The following is a 9,483-nucleotide window of genomic DNA, read 5'->3' as shown; positions in this document are numbered from 1 at the left end:
TAAAAGACGCTTACTCCTTGGAAGGAAAGTTATGACCAACCTAGATAGCATATTCAAAAGCAGAGACATTACTTTGCCAACAAAGGTCCATCTAGTCAAGGCTAAACCATAGCCTGTGGTCATGTATGGATGTGAGAGTTGGACTGTGAAGAAGGCTGAGCGCCGAAGAATTGATGTTTTTGAACTGTGGTGTTGGAGAAGACTCTTGAGAGTCCTTGGACTGCAAGGAGATCCAACCAGTCCATTCTGAAGGAGATCAGCCCTGGGATTTCTTTGGAAGGAATGATGCTAAAGCTGAAACTCCAGTACTTTGGCCACCTCATGTGAAGAGTTGACTCATTGGAAAAGACTGTGATGCTGGGAGGGATTGGGGGCAGGAGGAGAAGGGGACGACAGAGGATGAGATGGCTGGATGGCAGCACTGACTCGATGGATGTGAGTCTGAGTGAACTCCGGGAGTTGGTGATGGACAGGGAGGCCTGGCGTGCTGCGATTCTGCGATTCATGGGGTCACAAAGGGTCGGACACGGCTGAGCAACTGAACTGAACTGAGGTAACAAATTCACCACCAGCATCATTAACTGGATCCTCTATGCTCACTCTCTCCCACCTCCAGGCAGCAATTTAAAATCTTCACTCTCAACAGACATTCTCACCTATTTCCAGAGAAAATTAAAAAAACATCAGGTGGGAGCCGACAACCAACCTCTAGGAGAAGAAAAGCATAAATACCAGAAACTACTCTAATCCTTTGAAAGGTTTCACAGGAAGAGGTGTCCTGCCTGCCCTCCAAGTTTGGGGTGCAGGATCTAGGCCCTCATGGGCTCAAAGAAAGCGAGGGAGGAGACCTAGAAGAAAGAAAATAGGGTAATGCTACCCATCGAACTAGAGAAGCAGGAAATGAGGCCTGTGGCCAAACCCTGGTGATGACTACTAGGAAAATACCAGAGGATGCCTCCCCACCCGCTCCGCCTCTCCTCTGTCTACGTGGCCTGCTGGGTCCCAAAGTGAGGCCTCGGGCCCAGTCTTCGTTCTGTATCAAAACAGCCAAGAGCCTAGGGGTTTAAACACAGCCCTCTGAGGCACGGGAGGCCTAGGGCAGGGGGCTGCGGAGGCCCTTTGGTTACACATTTGCCCTTCTGATATAGTTTCTTTGCCCACTCCATGCATACAACAACATTTTCCAAGGCTTGCCCTTTGCACTGGGGAGAGAGTACTTTCCAGAAAGAGGCACACCAGGGAACTGGAGTGGAGGAAGGGAACTCAAACTCCTGATGAGAGAGTCAGTCGGGCGGGGTGGGGCGGATTCCAGGCCACCCTGCTTCCTCGCGGGGCCCCGGGCAGGGCGGCAGAGACGGGGCGCGCTTCCGAAGGACCCCACCGCCAACATCCCGCCCTCTGCCCTCCCCCCCCGCGCCGCCGCCGCCGGGGAAGGCCAACTCCGCCTGCCTGAGTCACGGCTGAAGTTGGGGAGGAGCCGGGGAAGGCTGCCCCAGCGCAGAACGCGGCCGGCGGCTTCAGCGGGAGCCAGGCAAGGGGGTCAGGGATCATGGGGGAGAGCGCTCTGGAGTCGGGGCCTGTGCCCGGAGCGCCGGCACGGGGTCCGGTGCACGCCGTCACGGTGGTCACCCTGCTGGAGAAGCTGGCCACCATGCTGGAGACGCTGCGCGAGCGGCAGGGGGGCCTGGCTCAGAGGCAGGGCGGCCTGGCGGGCTCCGTGCGCCGCATCCAGAGCAACCTGGGCGCGCTGAGTCGCAGCCACGATACCACGAGCAACACGCTGGCGCAGCTGCTGGCCAAGGCGGAGCGCGTGGGCTCGCACGCGGATGCCGCCCAGGAGCGCGCCGTGCGCCGCGCCGCCCAGGTGCAGCGGCTGGAGGCCAACCACGGGCTGCTGGTGGCGCGCGGGAAGCTCCACGTTCTGCTCTTCAAGGTTAGTGACCTCAGGCGTCCCCGGATCCGGGGCCTTTTCCCGCCTGCGGGGCACCATCTGGGGCTCCCCCTCCCATCTGCCTGCCGCACCCACATTCCTGACCCCACCCTCTTCCCTTCTCGGGGAACCCACTTCCAGGGCCGCACCCACTCGCCACTGCCCAGGCCCAGCCTTCCCTCACGCCCCTGAAAGCAGCCTGGCCAATGAACGGCTGCCCAGCTCTCGCTCAGGCCACGTCCACAGAAGCTCCTCCAAGTACCAGCCCATCCCCGAACGAAAGTAACGGTGATGGAAGTGCATCTTGAGACAGTTCGCCGCCTCCTGCTGTTCTTGCCCCTGAGGCCACCACCATCCTGTCTCACGCCTCTAAAGGGGTCCCGCAGACTTCTGCACAGTTCGCCTGTCCTAGTTGACGCCACCTCCCTCCAACCGGCTCCCTACTTTCCCACGCCTGCCTAGCCTTTCCCCTCTGGGCTGCGGAGGCTGAGGGTGGCGCGGGTCTCCCTGATGTAACTGAGATGGGGGGCTCAGGCTCCCGAGAGAGGGCTGCCAGGGCCAGTTCTGTGTCCTTCACTTGCAGGAGGAAGCTGAAATCCCAGCCAAGGCCTTCCAGAAAGCGCCGGAGCCCTTAGGCCCGGTGGAACTTGGCCCACAGCTGCCCGAAGCCGAAGCTGAAGAGAGCTCAGACGAGGAGGAGCCCGTGGAGTCCAGGGCACGGAGGCTGAGGCGTACCGGGTTGGAGAAGGTACAGAGCCTGCGAAGGGCCCTTTCAGGCCGCAAAGGCCATGCCGCGCCAACACCCACGCCTGTTAAGCCACCTCGCCTTGGGCCGGGCCGGAGTGCTGAGGGCCAGCGGGAAGCCCAGCCTGCTCTGGAGTCCAAGCTGGAGCCAGAACCTCCGCAAGACACCGAGGAGGATCCCGGGAGACCTGGGGCTGCCGAAGCGGCGGCTGTGCTCCAAGTAGAGAGTGCGGCCTGATGGCCCGTGCTGCCTGCCTCCCCTGTGCCTAATGCTAGTCCCCAAATAAATCTTTCTCTCAGAATGCAGCATTCCCGCCCAAATAAGGAGTGAATCCTGCATCCACAGCCCAGCGTTGGCCCTCCCTTCCCGGCTTCTCTAGCCCAGCACCCTGTGTCCTCTATAAGAGCAGCCACTCACACCTGTTTACACTCACCATCAATAAAAGTCATGTCACCTAATCCGGACTCCATGTGAAGGGGTGGGGGAAAGGTGGTGCAAGAAATAAGACAGACGTTGGAACCTGGAATGTGACTTCAGTTTCAAACAGATCATTTTGTGGTTTCTCATTTCCACTGAATCCTGGGCTGTACCCCAGTGGCACATAGAAGCGTCCTTCTGGCCACTTGCTCCTTCAGCGCTTTCCTTGTGGGGACATACAAGTGTGATTTTTTTCCCCCAGCATCTAGTACAGTCCCTTGCTTTTAGGCGCTCAGCAAATGCCAACTTGTGGTTTTCCTCTTAGTCGCTTCTTCCTCTACCACCTCTTAAAAGTTGGGTCTTCCAGGACTCTGTTTTTAGCCCTCTTCTCAATCTGGGTATTCTTCCGTTAATACTCACCCCTGGGACTTCCTGCTGGTCCAGTGGTTGAGGCTCTGTGTTCCCAATGCAGGGCACCACGGTTGGATCCCTAATCAGGGAACTAAGATCTCACATGGAAAATACAAAACCAGAAACCACTCACTCACTGGCAGGCCTCTCCTATCAGCCACATACACCCCAGACCACTGTCTTGAGATGCATTGGAAAAAGAATCCAAACTTCAGATGTGTCCAAAAGAAGCAGTCTGTCTTCTACCTTTTAATTAAGTTCAATTTCACAGCTATTTATTGAGCACTTACTATGTATCATTCAAAACCGCTCCTCTTCCTGTGTTTTCTTTACCAGTGAATGGCATTATCATCCACACAGAAACCTGGGAGCCTTCATTGGCTCCTCCTCTCTTTCCTTCCCCTACCACACAGAAAGAGTTATCCTATTGATAACTCTGACCTGTTCTTTCTTAATACCCATTGTTGCTGCTCTATGTCAGGCTTTGTCTTTCATCTGACCGTTACATGAACTGCTAATCTGATCATATCATCCTCCTGCTTCAGACCCTTCAGTGATTCTCCATCAGCTTCAGAATAAAATCCAAGTTCTTGAATGTTACCTTCAAGCCCCTTCATGAGCTGGCACCTGCTCATTTTTGTAGCCTCACCTCCTGCTACTTCCCTTCATTGTTGAATCACGATGAGCTGTGTGTTCTCACTCTCATCTCTACTGTCCTACAAAAGTCATCTAGGGACCCTGTTTTAGGGCCAGATGCTTCTCTTCCTTGCTCCCAAACACCACTTGCACACTTCAGTACTAACTGCACTAATTGTGCTTGCCATTACTACTCCCCGGCCCCCCACCAAATCCACTAGACTGTGGCTCCTTTGCAGTAGAGACTGTTCTATTCATTTCAGTATTTTCCATACCTAATGCTATGGTTGGGGCACAATAGGCCCTCATGAGCATCACAGAGGATGGAAGAAGTGGGAAAGTGTGGGCTTGGGATGGGAGCATGGTCATCCACCCATTCATTCAGTCATTGCTGTATAAAAATATTTTGAGTTCCTATTATGTTCCAGACCCTATAGTACCTCTTGTGAACGCCGAGATGACAATCTCTTCTGAGGCCTTCAAGGATCTCAGAGTTTAAGGAGATGGAAACATATAGTGACTGATGTAAGTGCAGTGATAGTTATACATAGGTTATTTTGAGAGGAAAGAGGGAAGGGGCACATCCTTACCTGAGGGAGGAAAAGTAGAGGATGTTCTTGGAAAAGGTAAATAGAGGGATGGGAAACAGGAATGGTGAGGGGCGTAGAGCTCAGTGGTTAATGGTTTGGGTTCTTAGTTCCCTCAGCTATGAAAAGGGAAAAGGGATAAGGATAGCTCCTGTAAGGCTGATGTGAGGGTTAAATGATGTAAATGCCTAGCATAGTGCCTGGAACACAGTTTGTCTCACGTATATAATTTATTTGTCCATACATTTGACAAATATTGACTGAACTCTGAGTGTCTGCCAGGCACTATTTCAAGAGCTGGTGATACAGTGGCACGCTAGAAAAACAAGATCTCTGCTTTCTTGGAGTTAAATTCTAGTAGGAGGAAGTAGACAAAAAAACAAACTTACAAGTCAGATAAAAACAAGTAAACATATGAACTATAAGGGCCTCCTGATTATGGGAGCTGAAGAAAACAGTAAGGATACAGATGATTGCGGAGGATGTGTACTTTAAATGACAATGTTGGGGACTTAAAGTAGGACCAGAGTTCAACAGTGATGTTTTAAATGAAGTTTTAAATGAATTTCTGTGGATTCAGTTAGAGAAGTCCAAGTCCCTACCTGCTACAATTGGTGGGAAGTTGTTTTCAGTCGCTTTAGGGCTCCTCCCCTTCCTGCCTGGAGAATCCCAGGGACGGGGGAGCCTGGTGGGCTGCCATCTATGGGGTCTCAGAGAGTTGGACACGACTGAAGCGACTTAGCAGCAGCAGCAGCCCCTTCCTTAGGTCCGCAATTATTCCAGAGGGTTCACACCGTCTCAGGGTTTCTGATTGTATATCTCTGTTGCTATTGCTCCTTGTGACCACACGATGCCGCTGTTGGGGTACCAGTGCCTCACCCTACAACCCAGAGGTCTGCCTATTCAACTCTGTGCTCTAAACTATCCTTCAATGGAGGGTGACTCTGCAGTAGCTCCATTTTCTCTGGAAAAATTCAGGGCTCCTCTTGCAGGCTTCCAGGAAAGCCTTAGTGACCAGATTATGTTAGCTTCTCGGCTGCCACTCCTTTCAATGTTCTGCTGTTACTGAGGGGCTGGTCTGAACAGGCTCAGTTCTCTCTCCCCAAAGAAAAATAAATTCTTGTTCCATTTCCAAATCCTTGGAAATCCAATTTCCCCCTCTTTCAACTCACACACAAAATTAAGAGCACAAATGCACATTTCTCACACAAAATATCTCAATAGCTTATCAGAGGCACGTAAAGTCTCGGAGATTCTGGACACTGATCCCTAGGAACCCAAAGACTTGGCTAACTTTGGTGGGAGGGATGTTACTTTTTGTTCTTTCTTGGTGCTTCTACCACAGAAAATAATAAAAATCAATTTAAAAGTTCTCAATAGTTTTCCTTGTGACTTTGCATTTTCCATTGTTACTGCTATCGTTATTATTAGTAATACTGGAATACCAGACTATCTGACCTGCCTCTTGAGAAATCTGTATGCAGGTCAGGATGCAACAGTTAGAACTGGACATGGAACAAGAAACTGGTTCCAAATAGGAAAAAGAGTACATCAAGGCTGTATATTGTCACCCTGCTTATTTAGTTTATATGCAGAGCACATCATGAGAAACGCTGGGCTGGATAAAGCACAAGCTGGAATCAAGATTGCCGGGAGAAATATCAATAACCTCAGATATGCAGATGATACCACCCTTATGGCAGAAAATGAAGAAGAACTAAAGAGCCTCTTGATGAAAGTGAAAGAGGAGAGTGGAAAAGTTTGGCTTAAAGCTCAACATTCAGAAAACTAAGATCATGGCATCCAGTCCCATCACGTCATGGCAAATAGATGGGCAAATAGTGGAAACAGTGGCAGACTTTATTTTTGGGGGGCTCCAAAATCACTGCAGATGGTGATTGCAGCCATGAAATGAAAAGACGCTTTCTCCTTGGAAGGAAAGTTATGACCAACCTAGACAGCATATTAAAAAGCAGAGACATTACTTTGCCAACAAAGGTCCATCTAGTCAAGGCTATGGTTTTTCCAGTAGTCATGTATGAATGTGAGAGTTGGACTGTGAAGAAGGCTGAGTGCCGAAGAATTAATGCTTTTGAACTGTGGTGTTGGAGAAGACTCTTGAGAGTGCCTTGAACTGCAAGGAGATCCAACCAGTCCATCCTAAAGGAGATCAATTCTGACTGTTCACTGGAAGGACTGATGCTGAAGCTGAAACTCCAATACTTCGCCATCTCATGCGAAGAGCTGACTCATTTGAAAAGACCCTGATGCTGGGAAAGATTGAAGGCAGGAGGAGAAGGGGACGAGAGAGGATGAGATGGTTAGATGGCATCACTGACTCAATGGACATGAGTTTGGGTAAACTTTGGGAGTTGGTGATGGACAGGGAGGCCTGGCATGCTGCAGTCCATGGGGTCACAAAGAGTTGGGCATGACTGAGTGACTGAACTGAACTGAGCTGAAGCTAAAGTTAATGGAGACACTGACACAGAACCAACTTGTCATCCAGTATATGTGGCTTTTAGGTGGCTGCTTTATCCAGGAGAGAGGCACACTAGTGGATTACCAAAATTCAGAGGCTGGTTCTTGATTTTTAAGATCAGAAGTAGAAATCTATTATGCGTTCCAGCATGGTTAGGCTGAGAAGGATTTGTCCGCAATTACCAAACTCAGAAAACAGTGATTAAATTGAGGGCTGGATTCATTTCTCTGAGAAGTCTAACTGGTAAGTGAACTACAATAATATAGCTACCTAGTCAGAGTATTTTCCATCCTGTAAGAAGGTCTACATGGGAAACTGAAGTAAGATCTTAAAGTAAGGAAATAGAATAGTGAAAACAGGGTGACGATAACGAGCGGGATTATCCAACCTGCATGCTTGTTTTTTTGCTGTGATATTCCTCTTACATGGGAAAGACTGTCTACATTTCTGGTAGGAAGTGTTTTCCTTGTTAAGCACTGGAGATCCTTTTGGCTTCTCTTCATTGAGAGTTGAATCATATATTAACTTCAGCATTGAAGGGAACTCAAAACCCATTGAATCTACCTGCATTTCCAACGCTCAAACATCTTTTACCATCTTGCAACTTGTCCTTAGCTAGCTAAACTGAGCTAGCTAGCTAAAAAGTCCAGTGACAAGGAACTCACTGCCTCTTAGGCAACTCTAATTTCGGAAAATTTTAACTGACAGGAAAATTTACACTAAGATCACAATATGTCTTTATGGTTTCCCATATGTGGCAGTTGCCCTCACTTCTGCAACATTTGTACATTAGAATTCCTTTATTTCTGTGATGTGCGTGTCCTGGGAGTCAAACTCCAGCAGGGCACACAGGACTGACTTACCTAGGGTTTCTCCCACCATCCTTTCCTCAGAACAAATGTTGCTATTTTATTTAGTCATTTCTTGTCATACATTCCTTGGAATCTTGGCCATTCTTTTGGAAATTGTTTTAGTTCATTCATATCCATTTTAAATAGAGAGGTGGCAAGGTACATCGAAAAAGTATGGTTTTCATAGTCAGACTGTCGAACTTAATTGCTGGTGAAGGGCAATTCTCTTTTCTAGGTCTGTTACGAGTACTAGATAAACTTTTCCACATACTTATTTACTCATTTCATATTGTGCCAGACGATGGGGATGGATGGTGTGTTACACAGAAATGGATGCTGCCCTCGTAGAACTTACACTAAACTGGAAATTTTAATAAAGTTTTCAATAAATGCTATGATAGGAGCAATATAAGGTGCTATCGGATCATGGAAATAGGGCGTCTAATCCAGTAGGGTGGCAGTAATTACAGTGGAGGCGTATCAGGGAGAAATCATCTTTATTTCAACCTGATTTCCTCTTTTATTTTTTCCATCCTGTTGTATTACATTTCTTATTATGTAATTTTTGCAAGTGACTTGTTTTTTTTTTTTTGGTTGCACCACTGGCATGTGGGATCTTAGTTTCCTGACCAGGGCTTGAACCCAGTACCCCTGCAGTGGAGGCGAGGAGTCAACCCCTGGATCACCAGAGAAGTCCCTCAAGTGACTTTTTAGAATGACCTGATCCATCCTAACCCACTCTAGTACTCTTGCCTGGAAAATCCCATGGATGGAGGAGCCTGGTAGGCTGCAGTCTATGGGGTCACTAAGAGTCGGACACAACTAAGCGACTTCATTTTCACTTTTCACTTTTATGCATTGGAGAAGGAAATGGCAACCCACTGCAGTGTTCTTGCCTGGAGAATCCCAGGGATGGGGGAGCCTGGTGGGTTGCCGTCTATGGGGTCGCACAGAGTAGGACATGACTGAAGCGACTTAGCAGCAGCAGACCCATCCTAAAGGAGATCAGTCCTGGGTGTTCATTGGAAGGACTCATGTTGAAGCTGAAACTCTAATACTTTGGCCACCTGATGGGAAAAGCTGACTCATTTGAAAAGACCCTGATGCTGGGAAAGATTCAGGAGGAGAAGGGGACGAGAGAGGATAAGATGGTTAGATGACATCACCGACTTGATGGACATGGGTTTGGGTAAACACTGGGAGCTGGTGATGGACAGGGAGGCCTGGTGTGCTGCAGTTCATGGGGTCACAAAGAATTGGACACAACTGAGTGACTGAACTGAACTGAACTGATATATAATTTTACAAAATCGTTTTGAGTATTTGATTGACATAACCAGATTGAACACATCCAAAACTGTGCTCTTTTCTCATAAGTCATGATTCTCCTCTCACACCTTAGAAAGTGTCACAACCAAAGACCT

At 48.9% G+C, this 9,483-nt stretch overlaps 1 protein-coding gene across 1 annotated transcript; it reads left to right on the top strand.

Annotated features, from left to right (window-relative positions):
* The first annotated feature begins 1,392 nt into the window (after nucleotides 1-1,392).
* Nucleotides 1,393-3,133, top strand: CAVIN3 (caveolae associated protein 3). Its single transcript, XM_070383838.1, has 2 exons — nucleotides 1,393-1,933; nucleotides 2,514-3,133. Exons 1-2 carry the CDS (start codon nucleotides 1,550-1,552, stop codon nucleotides 2,910-2,912), a joined length of 783 nt encoding a protein of 260 aa, XP_070239939.1. The 5' UTR covers nucleotides 1,393-1,549; the 3' UTR covers nucleotides 2,913-3,133.
* The last annotated feature ends 6,350 nt before the right edge of the window (nucleotides 3,134-9,483 follow it).

This window comes from Bos mutus, chromosome 15 (genome assembly GCF_027580195.1).
Source record: "Bos mutus isolate GX-2022 chromosome 15, NWIPB_WYAK_1.1, whole genome shotgun sequence".
Lineage (NCBI taxonomy): Eukaryota > Metazoa > Chordata > Mammalia > Artiodactyla > Bovidae > Bos > Bos mutus.
The sequence above is the reverse complement of the archived record's forward strand: the minus strand, read 5'-3'. Positions and strand labels throughout refer to the sequence as shown.

Bases quoted from the DNA above. Each gene is read 5' to 3' on its own strand.
- CAVIN3 (XM_070383838.1), top strand. From the start codon at position 1,550: ATGGGGGAGAGCGCTCTGGAGTCGGGGCCTGTGCCCGGAGCGCCGGCA. The intron at 1,934-2,513 runs GTTAGTGACCTC...CTTCACTTGCAG, and splicing joins TCCACGTTCTGCTCTTCAAG to GAGGAAGCTGAAATCCCAGC.